The 21,719-nt window shown below is 36.1% G+C and overlaps 1 protein-coding gene across 2 annotated transcripts in view; it reads right to left on the reverse strand.

Annotated features, from left to right (window-relative positions):
- Dgkb (diacylglycerol kinase beta) overlaps nucleotides 1-21,719 on the reverse strand; it is a 705,005-nt gene that overhangs the window by 411,656 nt on the left and 271,630 nt on the right. For both annotated transcript variants that reach the window (XM_023709934.1, XM_023709933.1), the window contains one exon: nucleotides 20,527-20,601. In XM_023709934.1, the coding sequence (XP_023565702.1) occupies nucleotides 20,527-20,601 (75 nt within the window). The remainder of the gene's footprint in view (nucleotides 1-20,526; nucleotides 20,602-21,719) is intronic.

The raw sequence follows: 21,719 nt of genomic DNA on the forward strand, positions 1-21,719 counted from the left end.
CTGCTCTCATTCAGTTGTATTGAGGAAATATGGATTTATACAATTCCACTTTGGGAAACTATTCTTACATTCCTTCCATGTGGGCCAGGGAGATGGCTCAATGGAATAAGCACTTCCCTTGCAAGCACAAGGGTGTGAGTTCAATCCCCGGTTCCACCAAAAAAAAAAAAAAATCCTTCCATGTACTTAAATTGGGCAATCTTTACTAATGATTTTACAGACAATTAGATTTTGTTTACTAATGTTTTCCTTAGGAGTCCTGCAACTATATTCAGAACTACAATGGGACTTGATTTTTCTTCTTACTGCTTTGATTTTTTTTTAACTTTTAAAAATATTTATTTATTTGATACAGGGTCTCCTATGCAGCTTGAACTCATAGTGTTTCTCTTGTCTCAGCCTCCCTACCACTGGGATTACAGGTGTGTGCCACCACATCCCACCCTGGGGCTGGTGTGGCATGCGGTACTGTGAATGAACTCAGGTCCTTGTGCTTGCCAGTCAGGAGCTTAGACTACTGAGCTATCTTGTCAGCCTTATTTACATTTTATAATCACAATTATACTGCCTTACTGTAAGTTGCAGAATATCCCATCTTCTTTAGGAAAAATACAGTGTACTATTGTAAGGTTCTTTAAAAAAACTGAAAGCACTTGTATGAAAACTATCTAGTTGTTGTGAGTCTCTTTAAACAGAAAATTCTGAAATGATTATTTAAATTCCTTTAATAATTACTAAAAATAATTATGCTTTCTAATTCTAACAAGAACAGGTTTTTCCAGTTACATTTTTGTAGTAATTTGAATATTTCTGTTAGATTTTTCAAATATTTAGCATTGGAGCCCTATCAACTTCTTGGAAAACTTCCTCTAGCTGACAGATACCCCACTGGATGGACTGCCCCTGGGAGATTGTAACATCCGTTGGACTCACCCTTGCTGTTCTACTCCATGATGAAGTTTCATGTGTTATTCATTCTCGTTTTCTTTTAAAATTGTCATAGGTTCTTCAGTAGCATACTACCCCCAAATATAAACCCACGTGACTCAGGGTCACTTACTGTCTGTAAATTCATTGCTAAATGGATTGAAAACTTGACCTTCCTTCATCTCAGTATCTTAATCCACTCAGGTCATGCAGTTTTCCCTAGAGATTCTACCATGCCTTAGTTCATTCACTCATTTAACCATAGCTCTGGAAAAGCCTTTATTTGCTTATTTTGAAAAATGGAATTGGTACCATTTGCTTTGTTGGGTTGTTTGTACACACTTTAATAAAGTGAGTGTGTCTTATACTACGTGTGTGTTATTTCTAATTTAATTTTCTTTTTTCTTCATTAGAATAGTATCATATGTCTTTGGCAGGAGCACATGCACTTCCCCACATCACCCATCTCTAGTGGCCTGATGGAACACTCATGAAGAGAATTTACTACAACTGAAAACTAGAATGGACAGTGAGGACACTTCTACCTCTAGTCTGATTGGGAGCAAGAGAAAAGTTGAGAAACCTGTTACAGTCCTGAGGATAGAGGGCATCTGTGACCTAGGAACAGCAAGTCCAGGAGTTTTGACAAGAGGGAAAATGTCAACATCTGCATGACACAGGCTCTTCGCCCAGGCCGGTGGCCATGACCAGCAGCTCTGGCCTCGCACTTCACCAGCCACTTAGAAGAGAGGAAGAGTTAGGGAATGCAGACTGGAAAGATGTCTCCCTGGAGAGAATTCAGTACTGTGCACTACACTCTTCAAGTACCAGTTTCAAAAGGATCACATGAAGAATCAATTAGTTTAAACATTTTACCATGAAATAAGTGTGGTTGGCTTCTAAATGTATTTACACTATTTTTATGGACATTAACAAATTAAAACATCAAATGATTTATGGAGATTAATGATGAATAGGCTTTCTCCATTGGTCATTTAAACATGCATTCTCTGGGAGCCTTTACTATTCCTCTGCAATGGTTATGTCTGAAAGCACTTTGACATTAAGTGTGCGTTTCGTGGTTCTATGCAAGGTGCTTTCACACGTTTGTCCCGTGTCCACCACTACAATGCAACACTCCCTAAATATCCAGTTATACAAGAAACATAAACTTTGGAAATCTGCTATAAAACAATGTCTATGGTTTCTATAGATAACAGCAATTTATTGCAAACTTAGAAATCATGCAGTGGGGAAGTTTCTCATTAAGTGCTCTTATTATAATTAAATATTTGTGCAGTGAGTTTTGATTTTGTTTTTCTAGTGGGAAATGAACTCAGGATGCTGTGCTGCCAGGCAGGCATGTGGCTTGTGCTGCTGAGCTATATTCCTGGGCCAGGTAGTGAGTTATTACTGCTTCATACCATTAAAAACACAACAAGACAGTTTCGTCTGAGACCTACGAGCTTACCATACTCGTAATGTTGGTAAAAATAAGTTTTGAGAAAATACTGATTTAGAAACTAAGAAACTTTTCATTTGTGTCTAACAATTGTATTTAATAGTATGTGACTAGAAAAAAATAGCATGTTAATGAAAAAATATTCTTTTTAAAGATAGAAAATCAGAGTACCTATTCCCCAACTTTGTAAAGTGTCTTATAATCACATCTTTAAATAAATAATATGCAAATACTTTCTTTTGAGTTCAGCCTTGCATTTTATTATTCAAAGAAAGGTATCACCATTTAAATAAATGTATTGCTCAAAAATCATGTTCAGTGTACAAAATTAAGATGTGTATGTCCCTTACACTGTGCACAGATAAAACCTTAATATTAAAACATTATTTGAAACAGAAAAGGCAGCATGACTTATAAATACTTGCAGCACATTGCTCGTAACGAGTGTGGTTTTCACTGTAAATATTTTATTTATTTATTTAGTTATTATGTACAGGGTCTCACTACACAGCTTGGACTCATAGTGATCCTCCTGCTGTCATCCTCCCCAGCTCTAGAATCACAGGCGTGGGCCACCAGGCCCAATCTCAGTGGCCAGCTCAGTGCCCCTGGGGGCAGGGTGAGCATGGCATATGGTGCCAGAGATAGAACCCGGTCCCTGTGCCTGCCTAAACAGGCACTTAGTCTACTAAACTATCTTGTTGGTTCTTTTTTTTTTTTCCTGTATTTTAGGGGAGGGTCTAAGGGGCGTTCAGGGTCTCACTACTAAATCAGACTTGTAGTGATCCACCTGTTTACAACCTCCCAAGAGCTGGGATTACAGATGCTTGCCAACACACCCAGTCTTAATTGCAGTCTCAGCATGATCCAGCGGTGAGGCCAGCATGGCAGGCCTAGGGATTGAAACCTTGACCCCTGCACCTGCTTGCAGGCGCTTTAATCTGCTAAGCTCTTTGACTGGCCCTTCTCACATATTTCAAAGTGTTTTCTGTATTAAAATGACAGTAAATTAATAAAACTCAAATTTATATATTGTACATAATGTTACAAATAGGCAGTGAAGTTTATGGTCATACACAAGGCTCCCTTCCTGAAAGTTCTAAGGAAGATATATATGTTACGTATTCATCAATGTACACGTGTGTTGTTTGAAAATGCAATTTATAACATTTCAGTGACCTATGATGAACATCTAAGTAGAACAGGTAACAGTTATGAAATGACAAGTAAGGATGAAGGGGAAAGTGTAAGTGTTAATTTGACCCAAACTACAGCTTTTTATTGCCTCTTTGAGACGAGATCTCACTATGAAGACAAGGCTGGTCTTGAGCTTACTTTGGAGCCCAGGCTTCCCTAGCACTCACAACAACCCTCCTCCTGCCGCAGCCTCCCATGTGCTGGGATGACACTTGCTCACAACCACGGCCGGCTCTATCCATACTTCTTGGGCATCCTGAAATGTCAAACATGCTGACCTGGTAGAATTCATTCCTAATATTTTCTATTTTTAGACTTAGTAATTCCTTTAGGGTCCAAAGTTCTCAGTTTAAAATTAGCCACTAACACACAGCAGCGTGATAAGTTTTCTCAGATCCACTTTCAAAATCTATTCAAAATCATTATGTTATGCTGTTTTCTTTATTAGTGATTAAAGTTACTTTTTGTTCTGCATATATCATATAATTCTATTGAGTTAATTTAAAATATGATGAGGAATATTTTGAGATAAAATATTACTAGACATCTACTGAGAGAAAGTAACAGTACACTTACACTGTCTAGGATGAACTATGAAAGAATAGCTATAAATGCTTTGAAAAGATTTAATAGAAAATCTTTATTAAAATACTCAGAAATCAGTTTATGACACACCACCAACACCCACTGAATTATTTAATGTTCATTTATGAACTATAACTGAGCGATAAGCATTGAATTTGATTGAACAGATTCTAAAGAAAGCTTAGATTTCTGCCTTTAATGAGTATACATTCATTGAATTAATTCATATTCATTGAATTAACTGAAAGGACAGGCAAGAAAACACACAATTTGTATAAACTCATAATGCTCTTTGCAGGTATTTAATGCATCTTAGTAAGAGAAAAGAGCTTATTAAAAATAGATATACTTCAGTAGAATAAACTTGAGTGAAAGTGAAATATCAGGTCAAGTGGTGAGGTAGAAGAGAAGAAAAATTGAGAGAAGGATTCTTAAATAAAAGAAAAACTGGGCCGGGGAGATGGCTCAGTAGGATAAGAGCTTCCCTAGAAAGCACAAGGGCCTGAGTTCAATCCCTGGTTCCAGAAAAAAAAAAAAAAAAAGAAAAAGAAAAAGACTGACCCAGATACTAGCATAATGATTAGATGAAAAATCTGGAAAACCTGAAATGACACATTCACTGTGTGAGGGGAAGAGAAAGCCATTCTTTATTAATGAGCTTTCCATTTGCCAAACTAGGAAGTGGGCAAGTTTTCAAAAAAATATACCAAGTTTCATCATAGCTATGGAGAATCTACTTTTATGTTCGTCCTCTACTATATGTGTTTTTATTAGTACATATTATTTATATAGAATTTGGATTTTGTGTTGAAGTTTTCAGACTGGCATGTAACATACTTTTATCAGATCCATTAATCTGTTACCCCACGTGCCTTTCCACCCTCTGTCCGTTCATCCTTTCCTCTTGTCTAGCTGACTCCTGCTACATTCATGTCCTCTCCTTCCTCCCCAAGATTCCCCATGAGAAAGAACCTTCACTAGAAGGTCTGCAGCACCTGAGGGACCAGTGGCTCATGTGTCCATAGAAGAGATGTACGTAGACTGCAGTGCCTCTCCTTCCATGTCTCCTGACAGTGCATTATTTCAAGCTTTCTGGATGTTTTATCTAATCATGCTCTTCAGCTACCTAGGATAGTGGCTTCTGAAACAAGCTTGTATTATTTCAGTGACTCAATACATTAGTCTTACTTTTGTTTTCCCTATAAGGGTTCTAAGTAACTGTATGGTCAATAATAGGCTAAATGTATAACTTCTGTGTGTGTGTGTGTGTGTGTGTGTGTGTGTGTGCATGTATGTATTTGTATGAGAGATACAGAGAGACAGAGTGACAGAGATACAGAGGGAGACAGAGATACAGAGGGAGACAGAGACACAGAGACAGAGACAGAGACAGAGAGACAGACAAAGAGAGAGAAAGAGACAGAGAGACAGAGAAAGGCAGAGAGAGAGAGATTACATTCAAAATATTATAATGGAAGCAATTGAGTCACCAATGCTGAACATTTTAACTAAAGTAGTAATATCTGCAATATTGGATGTGCTATCTTCACATAAAAGAACTTCCAAAAATGTTATTAGGACATATGTAATGAATAATCTCAATTTCGAAAACTGCCTTTCTATTTAAAATATCCAGGCTGGAGAGTTAGCTTGGTGGTTTAAATGCCTGCCTGGTAAGTGCAAGGACCCAGGTTCACAGGCTGTGAAAGCCCCAGAACAATAGAGATGCCGTGCTAACCACCTAAACTGGGTGAGGTGTTGTATGCTTGTAATCTCGGTGCTGGGGAGGCTGAGCCAGGAGGATCACTATGAGTCTGAGTAGCATAGCAAGACCCTGTACCAAATAAATAAATAAACAAATAAATTCAATAAATGAAAAATATTCTTGTCACCCTAATATTAAGAATGGTGCTACTTGACCTTTAAAATTTCTGAGAATAGAGTTAAAATATTAGAAACTACCATATCCCTTGTAGCACAAGAGAAAAACTCAAAATTGAAAGTGAAAACTAATTTAGAACAATTACTTGATCTAAATGAAAAGTCATACTGGTTTTCACGTGGTTCGTGATATCACTATAGCTTGTGGTTAACATTAGCAAATATTTCTTGCAAGGTATAGACACATCATAAACCCTAAAGAAACAAATGTGTAACATTTTCAGTTTTGTGCTGAATTCTGTGGAAAAGTATTATGGCAAAATAAAAGGTATTGCCAGACATAAGTAGCTATGGATGTAAGCTGTATATTAATTGGGGAAAAAAAAACAAACACTCAGTAGGAAAAGTGCATCATACAATTGGTACTTTTTTTTTTTTTTTTTTTTTTTGCATTTGGTACAGGTTCTCACTGTGCAGCTCAGACTCGCAGTGATCCTCCTGTTTTCAGTCTCTCCAGCACTGTGATTACTGGCATGTTCCACCATCCCTGGCCTCAGTGGCCAGCTCAGCATGTCCAGAAGTGGGGCAGGCATGACATGTGGTGCCGGGAATTGAGTCTCCATCCCTGTGCTTGCTTGAGCAGGCACTTAGTCTGTTGAGCGATCTCGCCAGCCCTCAATTTGTACTCTTAAGAGAAGGGCTCTTCACTTAGTTTCAGGTACTTCCTGCAGGTTAGGGTTTAGCTTGATGTTGCTTCTGTTATTGTGAGATGTATCACACATGGCAGTTCTTCAGTATCCCGTAAAGAAGTAAGTCCACCAGAATGGTGTGTGGAGTTTTATAACTGGACCCTCTTGCCATAAGTCCCCAGTGTGTACCAAAGTCTTGATACTAGCTTGAGATAAACTAGGTATACTTCAGCTTAGATGAAGTATATTTGTCTGCTATACTACATACCCCACTTCTTCCAAATCCTACTGATACACCTGGTCTTCCTGCCAACCTGGACCATGCTAACGGCAGCAATTCCCTAATACACAGCACTCACAGCAATCCTGACACACTTCAGCCTTTCTCCAATTTCACTACATCCAAAGACCAGTTCTCACACACGAAGCCTTATTGTTCAAGAACTACAGGCATACATTTATCCTTTGATTTCCCACATTCTGCACTGACACTGCTGCCTGCTACACCCGTGCTATGTGCCTTCTGAGAGATTTGAGGCACAGACCATAGTTGTTCTTTGTCTTTGTGTGTGGAAGTTTGGAAAAAGACATTGTTTTAGTCATGTTTGAGATGTGATGATTATATATTAGAAAAGTCTCTTTTCATTGGACATATCTTACATATCATTAGGTAGAAGGTGTAAACACTGGAGAGTTGTTAAACCAATCAACATAGTTGATTGCAATGCACCAATTAAAAACGATGCTTAAATTTTATTATTTGTTTAAGTTTAGTACAGGGTCTAGAGGGTCTCACTACACAGATTGAACTCATAGTGATCCTCCTCTTTTCAGCTTCCCAAGCACTGGGATAACAAGTGCGCACCACCATGCCCAGTCTCAGTTGCTATCTAAGTGCACCTCAGGGGCAAGGCTGGCATGACAAGCCAGGAATCGATCCTTGTCCCTGTGTCTGCCTTGGCAAATGCTACCTCAGCCCAGATGCTGAGAATTTTTAAATACACTAGAAAAATTTTAAAATTTGGTATTACATTCCCAGTAGTTGTAGTAGTTGTAGTAAGCTGGCCCCTTAGAACATTTGTAACATGCTACCAACCTTCACTTTGCTCCAGGCAATTTGGCATTCCCACTAATGTCTCCAAAATATGTGAAATAGTCTTTCAACATAATGCTTTTCCTCTTGCAGTTGTATCTTGCACACTAATCTATAAGGGAGACACATGGCTCACTCTCTCATATCCTTTTGGTCTGAGCTGTTCCTTGTCCAAGCTATCACAAAGCAGAATTATAGAACTCTTATGACCATGCACATGCACACTGTGTCTACTTTCCTACTACAAATAATATATATTTCATTTGCTTATTAGTTTGTTTGCTTTACTTCTCTAAACTATAAGGTAATAAACATAGAGCATGTGGTCTATTTAGTTGAAAGTAATTGGAAAAGATAAGGCTGTTTCTAGTATCCAGAAGCTGATGAATATATGCATGTTGAATAAATCTATGTAATTACTACATTTTCTATTAAAATTTATGTATTATTTATCATTTTAATAGTTGCTACATTGTTACTGTGCTTGAGGGTAAATTACAGTATCTCCTCTTATTTTTATAATTAAATTATAGCACTACATTACTATATAATATTTCTTATGGATTTTGAGATAATTATCTGGTATGAGATTTTTTTTCTGGCTAAAACAGCCAGGATTATTCAACCATCTGGGGATAGTGGTAAATTTGCACCTTCAAACTTCACATGTATTTATGATAATATAAAACTAAAGATATTATCACTAAATTGTTTATTTTATTTACTAGAAACATTTGTAGAAAAATATCCAAATCAATCAAATGATATTTGTATAAAAAATAATGGGACATTTTCAACAGCTAACTCAAGAGAATTATTCTATTTTTACATATAGGTTAAGAAAATTTTCATCTCAGATGCCCATTTTTTGGTTTGGGTCTTTGAATTTTAGGAGCCTGATTTTTTTTAAAAAAATTCTTTATATATTCTAGATAGAAGTCTTTTCTATGTGTAACTGTTGGTTAAGATTTTTTTTCCCTAATTTGTGTCCTGTCTTTTCACTCTACTGATGATTTCTTTTGATGTGCAAAGTCTTCTCCATCATATCGCAGTTATTTATTCTTTGAAGGATTTCCCATGAAGTTTGTTTTTTGTACATGAACTCTCTGCCTACCTTGTGTCTTCAAGATTTCTATCTACTTTTTCATCTGGTAGATTCGGTGTTTCTGTTTTAATGTTTAGGCCTTTAATTCATTTTGACATTAGTTTAGTGCATGGTGAAAGACCTGGATCAAGTTTACTTTTCAGCATGTGGATAGCCAATTTCTCCAGCACCATTTGTTAAAGAGACTACCTTTCTTCTGGTGAATATTTTTGGCCCCTTTGTCAAAGATGAGGCTGCTGAGTGTATCTGTAGTTGTATATGAATTTTCTAATCTATTCTATTGATCCTCATGTCTGTCTTGTCTTTTTGTCAGTAGATTGCTGATTTTGTCATAGTAGCTTTGTAGTATAATTTCAAGTCAGGGATTGTAATGCCTCCTGCCTTGCCTTTCTTGGCCAGTATTGCTTTTATTATTGAAGTATTTTCTGGTTCCAAATAAATTTTAGGAATATTTTCTCTAGATCTGTGAGGTATGCTGACAGTATTTTGATAGGGGTTGCATTAAGTCTGCATAGATATTTTGGGAGTATGGCCATTTTCACAATGTTGTTTCTTGTTATCCAGGAGCAAGGAATATCTTTCCATTTTCTGAAATCCTCTTTGATCTCTTTTTCCAGAGTTTTGCAATTTCCATTTTGTAGATCTTTTACTTCCTTTGCTAGATTAATTCCTACGTATTTATTTTTTATGTTATTGTGAATGGTATTGTTTCTCTAATTTCTCAGTGAATTTGTTGTTTGTGTAGAGAAATGCTATTGATTTTTGGGTGTTGACATTGTATCTTGTTATGCTAGTGAATTTATTTATTAATTCTGATAGTTTTTTGGGTCTTCCATGTAGAGTGTCTTGTCTTCTGCAAATAATGATAATTTAGCTTCTTCCTTTACAATTCTTATTTTATTTTTCTCTCTTGTCTAATAGTGCTGGCTAATATTTGTAGAACTATATACAATAGGAGTGGTGAAAAGTGATATCTTTTTTACCTGATTTTAGAGTAAAAGCTTTAAATTTTTCTCCATTAGAAGGATGTTGGCTATTGGTTTGTCATAGATGGCTTTTATCAAATGAGGTAAAGGTCATACATTATAATTTTCTGTAGGGTCTGTATCATTAGTTAGTGTTGACATTTGTCAAAGAGTTTTTGTAACTATGAGATCATCATGTGGTTTTTATTTTAGGCTCTGTTGATGTGGTGTATTGCATTTGGAGATTTGCATATTTTGAACCATTCTTTAATCCGTGGGATGAATCCCACCTGGCCATGGTATATAATCTTTCTGATGATTTGCTGTAGTCTATTGGCTAGTATTTTATAGGGGACTTTTGCATCACAGAGGAAGAAACACAAATGGCAAATAAATACATGGAAAAGTATCCCATAACACTGGTCATTTGAGAAATGCAAATTAAAACAATTCTGAGACCCATCTCATTCCAAAAATAATGGCTATCATAAAGAAATCAACTAATCACAAATGCTAGAGAGACTGTAGGGCAAAAGGAACAATTCTTGACTGTGAGTATAGACCAGTAGAATGACTATGGAAATCAGACAGCTCAAAAAATAGCATTGGAGGTCCAATTCAACCCAGTTATTCCTTTTCTGGGTATTTTTCCAAAAGAACTGAAAATATCATACCACAGTGATGTATGTGCCCATGTTTATAGCAGCACAATTTGTCATAGCCAAATCTTGGAAATAACCCAAATGCCCATTACCTGAGAAATGGATAAAAATGATGTGGTATTTTTATACAAGGGAGTATTTCTCAACTATGAAGAAAAATAAACTTGAGGCTTTTATAGCTAAATGGATGCAACCATTGGCTATTCTTATAAGTAAAATAAATCACACCCACAAGTATAAAGCTGTATTACCTCCCTAGTATAAGAACTTGAAAGAATAAATAAAATCTGAAAGTTATAGTAGATACAGCAAAATGGAAAGAAACTAGACAGATGAGGGCAAGGAGAAAAGATAGGAGAAAAAGAAGGGGGGGAATAATATACATCTATACATAGGAAAGCTAAGATCATTATACTATTAATTTCTATTAATTTTTTGAAGGTAGCAGTTAATCTTTAAAATTTTTACTTTGACCAATATTGTTATTACCCGTGATCTGTGCAACTACACTGAAGTTGGCAAAGTACAATATTACAACTACTTTTGAGTACCTTTCATGAATTTTAAAGGATATCATTTTAATATGTTCTGTGTTATTTTTATACTCTTTTAAAAATAAATTTAAAAATTAACTTTGATCCTTGGTACGCATGCTGTGCTGTCCTCACACAGTCAGTCAACGAAACAGGGCATGGTGGCACACATCTGTAATAGCAGCACTAGGGGGCGGTATTGAGACAGGAGAAACTACAAAGCCAAGCTGCATAGTGAGGCCCCAGTACCAAATAAATCAATAAAAAGATTTTTAAAAAATACAATGGAAAAAAATTAAGGTTTAATGAAAGGAAGAGTTAATGTTTAACTGCTTGATCAGTCTTGCATTCCTATATCTGGTAATCTGAGAAACAAACTTGATGATAAGAATATATCATACAGCAACCATTGTTAATTTTTATTCATTTTTGAAATTCTGTACCATTTTACTGTATATATATATATATATATATATATATATACACACACATATATAACTTTTGTTCTTTTTTTCCTTCTTAAAATAAAAAGAAAAAAAAGAGAATTTTAGGATTCCATATTTGGGAATAATTTATTATATGGTAATAGATAACTAATTGACAAACATTTAAAATAATTTATACAAAAAAGATACAATGATTAGCTAATCTTCCTACTATGCTTCCATCTTTGAATACTCTCTTCTATATGGAATGATTTCTCAATTGCTATCATATATAAAAAGAATTTGAAGTTTTGTCATCTAATTCTATTTGAACATAAAAAATGTCCCTTGTTAAAATTAATGTATTGTTAGAATTTTAATGACTGAAAAACATTTAACATGAAAGCATGCTAATTTTTAAATCAAAACATTTTTCTGAAAGAGCTGTGGCAATTCAAAGAATCATTGAAATCTATACACCTCCCATTAAGTGAACTATTTTTTATTTTTCTGTGAGATAAGTTATAAAAGTTCAGGTTTTCAATGTCTTTAAAATCCTGATGCATTTGTTACTCTGCATAGAAAGTGCCTGACAAGCTATAATGCCCCAAATTTAAGGCAAGTAATGGTGTGATTTTAATTATTTTCACTTTTTTTTTTATTGTAAAGAGCAGACCTTTGTCTGAATTTTTTTTTTTTTTTTTTTTTTTTTTTTTGTAATTTGTGGGTCAGCAATTTGTAAGCATAAAGCAACTTTCAAAATAATTTGCTGGTCTGGAAAAATAACTCAGCAGTGCAAGTGCCGGCCTGGCAATCACAGGGACCCAACTTTGATCAGTGCTGCTACCCACCCTGCATCCCCAGAACCCAGGCGATCTGGGCTGCCCTGAAATCAGGCACCGCACGACACACCTGTAACCCCTGCGCTGGGAAAACTGAGACAGGAGGATCACTGTGAACCTGAGCTGTGTGGTGAGGCCTTGTATCAAATAAATAAATAAATAAATAAATAAATAAATAGTAAATAAGTAATTTGCTGATCTGGGCTGTCAATGTCAGGTGACCTGAACAACTACCTAAAAGATAACAATCGATATTATAACAATCATTGTTAATTCCCTGTCCCCTCATTTTGAAATTCTGTATTGTTTTTATTGTTTCATTTTTGCCTTTCGGTTTGTTTTGTTTTCTCTTCTCTCTATAACAAAATGTACTTCATCAATGTGAACAAGGCTGCATCAGATTTATGTTTGTGTATTTAACTGCAGGACGGTTTGTCTCATCTGTACTATATCTTAAATTTAAGCATAAGACAAGGTGACTTGAGCGCTGTGATTTTAGCTTGGCAAAGTCAAGCTAAGTCAAGTAAGCTCTTTCTCTGATTTGGGCACTTTCAGAATAGCTGGTTTGAATTTTGAGGAACTTTGTTTTCATTCTTTGAGGATACATTTCATCTGTCTGAGATGATTCCACAAAAGGAGACACAACAAAAGATAATATGCTCAGGTACAGTAGAAATTTTATTTAATGAAAATGTGGTATAAATATGGCTATATAAAATAATATTTTAAAGTAAGAATTCAATATAAATATTTTATATGTATTTTTAAGTTGCTCCATTATTTTCATAGAAGAGCATATTCAAAGTCTTTACCATAGAAATATGTCAGATATTTGGAATATGTGAGTCTGTATGTTGAAAGTTGTTATTTTTTGAATTTAGGACAGGGTCTGCCGGGTCTACAGGGTCTCACTACATAGATCGGACTCCTAGTGATTCTCCTGTTTTCAGCCTCCCAAGCACTGGATTACAGGTGTGCACCACCACGCCCAGTCTCAATCACCTTGTCAGTTCACCCCAGGGGCTGGGCTGGCACTGCATAGGTGAGATCGAACTCCGGTCACTGCACTCCACCTAAGCAGGCACTTTAGTCCCCTGAGCTATCTGGCTGGCTCAAAACATCATTCTTTAAACGCAAGGGAACATTTCATGTTTCTTACTCAATTATTTCAAATAATTTACACCTCCAAATAATCTATTAATTATATGACACTATGCAGCGAGATGGGAAAATATGACGAAAGTCTGATTTCAAAAACTTTCAAACAGAATAATCAAGATAAGAAATTATGTAAGTAGATACAATAGAAAGTACTTTCATTTTATCATTTTTGTCCAATAAAAATGAAGCTTGGAAATTTACTATAAAATTTCTTTTTTTTTTTAAATAGTAGAAGGAAAAATAACAAAAGGTAGGAGAAGGGAGCAAAACATTTGAAGGTAATATAGAGGAAAATTGGTGGGAATAAAGTAAAAGAATGACTAACAGTAAGTTTGTGTTGGCAAGCAATGTATTTTTAGAGAATAAATCTGTACAGTAGTAATGGAAATGTCATACCCTAGAAATAGCGATTAAACTAAAATGTACAGAGCACAAAGAATGCTAGATTAATAGAGGACCTTACGGAAGAGAGTGGCGCATAGAGCAGAGCTCTGAAAGTTAGCACTGCAAAGGGGCCCTCTTTCCAGCACGCCTATGATCAAGGACTGCACAGCGAGAACCCGGGAGGGTAGCAGGCACAGGAGCAGGGCGGCATCAGGATCTGGGGAGGGGAACATCACCGCCTGGCCAGGCTCCCCATTCAGAGCAACCAGTGGTGGCGTTTGGACCTGGAATAACACCAGAGAAGCATCGGCTAAAGGGGCTGCTGCCTCTCGGTCGTCTAGAGCGCAGCGTGGGCACTGGCACCCGTGAGGCGCAGGACATTCGCGTAATGCTGAAGATGAGACTAGGAATCCAGAAAAGTGCTCTTGACACTCGCTTTTCATGAAGTACGAAGCATAATGCATTTGGGAGAATAAACATCATTGACTTTTGAGAAAATGACTCGGCAGAGGGAGTGTGTCAACCAGCCTAGGATAGGGAAGAACGAATAGATGAAAGAAGCAAAATCGAGGTCAGAAATACACCTGGCATTTGCTCTTACATGAAATGTGTCACATTTAAGGGGAAAAAAAATAAACTGGACTAATGAAAATCTTTTCTTGGTTCAACTGGACTTCAATCTGGGAAAAATATATTTCATCCCTACATCGTACATATCTGTCAAGGCACATTTAAGAAAAATGAAAATTTTAAGGATTAATAGTAGCAATTTAAAATAAAATCTAAAAGCGCTAAGATAAAACATAGACTAATACTTTAACAATGCTGCCTTCAACATAAAAATTTCCTTTAAATTATAAAATATGGGGCTGGGGAAATGGCTCAGGAGAATAAGCGCTTCCCTGGCAACCACAAAGGCCTGAGTTCAATCCCTAGTTACACCAATAAATAAATAAATAAATAAATAAATAAATAGGAAATTGTTCACTCTAGATTTGGCTCCCAAAAATTTTACTAATATATATATAGTAAAATATATATATCAGAGCATTGAAGTAACTCATCGCAGGTCGAGCCCCTGCACCATCTGAATGATGCTTCTCCTGACATTGTAGAATATACAATGAGCTACCTACCTGGTGCCACCTCACCTTTATGCACAGGATTCGGGGACCAAAACATAGTAAAGCATGGGTACGAGAACTGCACTTACGGTTACTACACACAGGAATAACCAATTCTATGTGTCATCTTGCCTAGCTTTATGGGGTGCCTGCATATCAGATCAAACATTCTGGGTGTTTATGTGAAGATGCTTTTAATGAGATTAGCATTTAAGCTGGTGGCCTAGGTAGAGCACATGGTCTTCTATAATGTGGGTGAGCTGCATTCAGTCGACTACAGGTCTGAATAGAGCAAAACTTTGACCTTTTACTTTTACTTTTTCTTTTTTTTTTTTTTTTTTCCCCTGTGGGACTGGGGATTGAACTCAGGACCCTGTGCTTGCCAGGTAAGCACTTATTCTACTGAGCTATCTCCCCAGCCCCCAGGTTGGCCTTTTTCTAAGACAGAATTTTCCTGCTTTAAGAATTCAAACTGTGACTTGAGTTCTACAGAATTTGAGTGCCCCAGCCTCCACAGCCTCACAGGTCGGTTCCTGTTGTCACTCTTCATCAACTGGGTGTCAGGTTTCATTCCTGCAATCTCACTTCTCCGTGAAGCTGAAGTAAGAAGATTTAAAGTTCGAGGAGAGCTTTGGCAAATTAAGAATTTAGCAAGATCTTGCCTCAAGATCTTAAAAAATACATAAAATAAATGTTGCTGGGAATGAGGATCCACGCAAAGATTTTGGGTGCCATTTTTTCTTAAACCAGTTTCTCTAATATGTAGATAGGCATGCATACATTGGTTCTCTTTCTCTGGAGAGAGCACAAAGTGAACACTGTGTTTTGAGTCCTCTTGATTTTCCTGTCTTTTAGTCTAGATGGGTTTTTAACCAAAGAGAGAGATAAACTACCTTGAGAGATGATAGTGCTCTCAACTTCATCTTCCTTGTGGACATTTTCAGGCTGATCATGCCACTTGGCAATGAGGCACAAGACATGATGGATGGTTTACTGATGCAATAATTTGGATTCCCCAGGGGGGAAATGGCTGGCTGCTGTACAACAGAGCAGGAAGTACTTGAGGGATCTCTACTAAGTGTGCTTTCATTACTATTGCCTACATTACAGAGAGTAGCAAGCAATTGAAACGTACTCTCACAGTGTTCCTGGGCCTTTCTAATAATTCTTGTTTAGGTAACTATGAGGCTCTATATCTCTGCCTTTACTTCATTATTCAAGCTTGTCTATTTATTTGATACAGGGTATTGCTACAGAGTTCAGATTCATAGTGATCCTCCTGTCTCAGCCTCTCTAGTGCTAGGTTTATAGGCATGCAGGGCCAGCACAGTGTGCCCAAGGTTCCAGGTCGGGCACTGCATGTGACACCGGGATCTAACCCAGGTCTTTGAGCTTCCCAGTCAGGTGCTTAGACCACCTAGCTATCTCCCCAGCCCCTATCCAAGCCTATGAATGAGTGGCTATCTAGAATATGATAGGCACTATAGAGGAGGAAAATAACATTTGGAAAACACTCTTCTCCCCATACTAGCATGAGATAAAGTTATAGCATTGCTCTTAATCCCTAGGGGGAAAAGAAGTAGGATAGGATAAGTTGCTCAAGAATAAGCAGGGAAATTATTTTGAGAGCAGTAATATTTTTATGTGCTGTGTTCCTACCAGTAAAGTTACATGGGACAATAATTTTGCCCTACACCCACATCACTACCAAAGTTGGAGACCTATTAGATGAAAACAGTGATTCTTCTATGTAAATATTTCTAACCACCTAAAATGTACCTAACAGTGATTTTCAGTTCTAGCTAAAACATTCTATAGTTAAAAGCTATAAAAATTACACATTTTTATTCTTTATATTGACAGCATTATAGAGTTAAATCATGTTTTTGGTTACACTTGGAATTTTCTGCTTATAGGTCAGTTTACTGAGACTGACTGGATAAAGACAGAAGAGGCTTTACGGAGAGGCACCCAGGGAGCCAGAACTTGCAGCTGGCTATGATAAGAAGACAAATGTTGGGTTATCTGCAGGGAAGGAGTTGGGACTTTGTTTTCAGTTACATGTGCAGTGATAACAACTTGTTCACCATTTAAATCTTTTCTGCCACTTCCCATGTACAGAAAGAAGGGACGTTGCTCAGCACCATTGCCGCAGTGAGCTGGAGCCTATTTCTTCCTGCACACATTTCATCTTCCTCATGGGCTACAGTATCCTCACTTGCTTCCAGGAAGCAAATGATTTAGACAGCTTGAATAAGCTTCTTAGTGAAGAGGCCCAACTCCTCACAGGCCACGGCTTCAGCATGACAAACACACAGGCTTCTGCCTGAGGTACAAACTTTGAGTAGACAAAGAGCACCAGAAACAAGGGCTAGCAGTTCTTTTACAGTTGTTTCCAGGGAAAGGGTCTTTTGATTCTTCGTATTTTGTTTAAATTGTCCTGAATCCCATCCTTTCACAAATTCATTCATCACTGTTCTGTCAATTCAGTGAACAACTTCATAATTTCTCAGATCTTTTGTTTGTTTTCTAAAGCGGTGGACATTGCATATAGAGCCTTCACACTAAGCCACATTGCCAGACCATTTTTTTTTTTTTTTTTACTTTGCGATAGGAACTTGCTAAGTCACTAAATTACCCAGGTAGTGTTCTAACTTGAAATCCTTTAGCTTCAGCTTTTCAGACTGTTGGAATTACAGACATGTGCTACCACATCTGGCTAGTCATCCCATTTTACTTGTCATTCTACTAACCAATTACAACACATTTCTGTTGCTTACAGAAAAGCAAATGTAATTAATACTTATGTGACTTTTTAGTTGATCAGCAACATGCAAAGAAAAATTACAAGAATGTAATTTCTTTTATCAAATGAATAAAACACATTACTGAAGTAAGCCAATTTAAGAGATATTGCAGAAATTACACACTTATATTCTTCCTGGTATTGTAGTTTAATAGAAACTTTTTGGAGAGTAATTGATAAAACCTGGCATAGTTAAAATAAAAACATTCTCAATCAAGCAATTTTACCTATAGCAATTTATTATAAGAAATACTGGAACATGCTTTCAAAAATATATGGATAAATTAATAGAAATATTGATCTGAGATATTGGTGGTAAACAAAAAAGGCATTCTATTCTTTATAGGATAGCTAAGAAACAAAATTTTATATAGTTCTTAGAAATGACAATATATAAATGAAAAAAAATGCCCATCAGAAAGAGCAAACTGCAAAACAGTAGAAAATCTGTACTCTAAATTATGTAAAATATGTACATTTTCAACATACAGGTAAATATTTGACTCTATTAGATAAGCAGAAAGATAATCACACAGAACCATGCCTAATTACCATGGTAATCTCTAAAGAGTGGTAGCTATTGAAATGGGCCCCAAACTTATTTTCCTAGTAATATTCATAGACTTTTTATATATGTACGTAAAATTTCTTTTTTAAACGTATAAAAATAAAATGAATGATAGTAAGATGTCTAACATTACAAGTGAAAATAATGTAATGAACATTTAAAGCATAGTAGCAAAACGGGAGAGGACTGCTAAAAATGTATATTGCTGCAGCGTATGTACAGAGATTTGCAAAGTTTCCATGCTACTAGTAATTGCTACTTAATATTTTTTTCTCTCAGAACATTTATTTGTCACATTTAAAGTACAAAATCGAATACACAGATCCAAATATATAAACTATATATACATGTCTATATATCCATTATTTTTTTTTCGTTATCAATATTTTATTTTTTTTTATTTTTCAACAAATAATACACTGCATATATTCTTCTTAGTGGTTAATTGCTGTACAAGATGCGGACTTGTGATCCTATTTACAAACACCATTAGAACAAATCATTCTATTCATTAACAGAATGTAACTATATATCTATCCCAACCACTTTGAATACACAGATACAAAATGGACATTCATCTGTATACCCCATTTTTTCTAAGTTCCGTTATTGAATATTATAGGTGTGTAAACTCAGCAAATTGCTACTTAATATTAAAACTAGTAGCATTGGCAGTAATTACAATTACTGAGAATGAGAAGATATTATACGGGAAGCCCATAGCTATCTGTTCTGCTTCACAGACATCAACCCACTGAACTTTACATGGAATTCACTACCCTCTGAGGTAGGTTCAAGTGTTCACCTCACAGGTAAGGCAATGGAAGCACACAGAGGTCGAGTTACTAAGCTAGTAATTAAGAAAGCCAGTGGGTACTTCACAAAATCAAGGAAAGCTTGGATTTATCTGTTTTTTGAGACCCTTTGGGGGTCTTGGGATGACTAAATGTCTGCAGCAATGATTTCTAATTCCTGCACAATATGAGCTACTGATGTGAAATCCGGAGAATATTAGTTGGCGAGGAAAAGAACCAGGCTAACTTGAGCATCAAAGTTAGCATCAAAATCTAACGTTAGCCTGGCTTTACTGACGTAGGCACTTCCTGCAAGTGGCTTGCGTAGCCAGCAGCCAGATCCCGAGCCTTGGGATTCTGGAGTGTGCAGGAGTTTGATAAAGGTGGCGTTCTGAACAGTTCTCTGGTAAGCCTGCTTTTCTAGAGAGGGGTTCTGCACCCCACTGCTCCCCATTTGGAAACGTGTCACGCACAGGAGCAGCCAAGGAGCAGCAGGAAAAGGTGAATACGCTTGTGGCAGCCGATGCGAGCCCCACATACTTTATTAACATCTATTTAGCGTAAGACACGATGCTATAAATTACTTCCTACACCTTTAGGAATAGGATTTCAATATTTAGTTTGTAGTTCTTAAGCGTGATCTAAAAGACATAGTTCACATTGCACCGATTCTTATGAAAGACCATGAATAAAGCTTATAGAGCTTCTGTCTCCTCCGAGTTGCCTGATGTTTATCTTCAAACTGATGGAAAATATGTCAATGGAAAAAGAGGGTATTACTTATTTAACTAGTGAAGTTATTACATTTCATTTCACCTCATATCTATGATGTGAAAAGTATATGGCTTATATTGAAAAAAATTTTCTTTGACTATTACCTACTAACAATGAAGTATAATTGATAGTCATTAGACTTTCCAAGTAGTTAATGAAAAACTCATGTTGAAATTTCTTTTCCTTGTTAACTATATTTCTCTACATTTAATCAGGTATGGATTTTTATTTAATTAGTAAAAGAAAGTAGTTCTTAAAGCAGATAGCTTAGTAGTTTAGGTACTTATCTAGTGTTTTGTGTCTGTTATTATTAGTATTATTTTTAGCAGTACTTCCCAGTGCTCATAACAGAAGATATTTGAAGTGAGCTATGTGTGAGTTTAAAAATATCTTTTATAGATTCTCGTTCATAGTTGATATTTAGTTTTTCTTTGCATGTACTGACCTGGTTGTTGTACTCAAAGGATATTACATCTAGTATGTCACTCTGCTAATTTCATTTGTTACAATTAAGCAGGTTGATGATACTAATAATACCCTTGGACTTACCCTGGCATTGGTCCACTTCCAGCAAGACTATAAACTTGACGAGGATTTAGTAGATACTGGAATTTTCTGTAAATTCTATACAAATGCAAATAAAAAAGACAAAGGTAAGTAACAGCAAATAATAGTTTTTGAAATAAGTAGCATGCCTTAGAGTTATAAATGCGTAGTTTAAATTCAAGTGTATTTAATAAAATTGGCAATAGTAACATTGGCAATATAATAGGTCAAAAGGAACTAATGGAGTCCGGGACTTAGTTGTCATTACATGGGAAATACAGATTGAAACTTAAAAGTAATGTTTGCGTCACAAATATTCATAGGCATTTAAACATATTTCACAACTCTCATTTGAACATTATTTAGTTACCTTTTTAGATTTCAATTAAATCTTTTAAAAATATTCTAGTACAAAGTTGTTAAACTATGTCCTCTCAATAACCTAGCCATGAATGTACATATCTCTCTGTAGAACTCAGTATAATTTTACTGATCTAACATAGGAAGTGGGAGTGAGCATGTTCTAAATATTAAGGTAGGAACATAGTCCCACCTGTTTAATGCTTTCTTTTTACCTAAGCCAATATGTTGGTCAGTCAGTTCACACGATTGCTGAGCTCACTCAAAAGGCAAATATTAAATGACTGACTTATTTCTGAAAAAAATCAATCTTTGCTTAATAAATGCAGCATAAATACTACCATGTGTTTGAAATTCTTACACAAATATTTAAAGTGAAGAAAAAATAGATTGAAGAGATAGATTGAATTTGGGGCATTAGTTTTCGTACAGTATAGTTTTATATAGTACATTAGTTTTTATACAGTACATTTTATTTACTCATTAAAATTTCTCCCAACTCACTAGATAATAGTGGGTATCTGTTTTTATTATTCGACTTCCAAATCAGCAGTGAAATCACATTGAAAATCTTGATTCATTGTGTCACTCAGTGTCAAAGAAACATCTTAGATCTTCTTCTAAGTATTTTCTTTGCTCTAGCCTCTGACTCCATTTTAGGACATCTAAGAAACATCTGGCAGCTCTTCCTGTTCCTACCCACAGCCATAGTCCAGGCTCCTAGTTTCCTTCACCACTTTTAAGTTACAGCAGCCCACCCTCTACCACTGCCGCACTGAGCAAACAAGTACATTTATGTTCACGTAATGAAATTGCAAATTTCAATTTTCTGTTTT

This window comes from Octodon degus, unplaced genomic scaffold (genome assembly GCF_000260255.1).
Source record: "Octodon degus isolate 3935 unplaced genomic scaffold, OctDeg1.0 scaffold00015, whole genome shotgun sequence".
Classification (NCBI taxonomy): Eukaryota; Metazoa; Chordata; class Mammalia; order Rodentia; family Octodontidae; genus Octodon; species Octodon degus.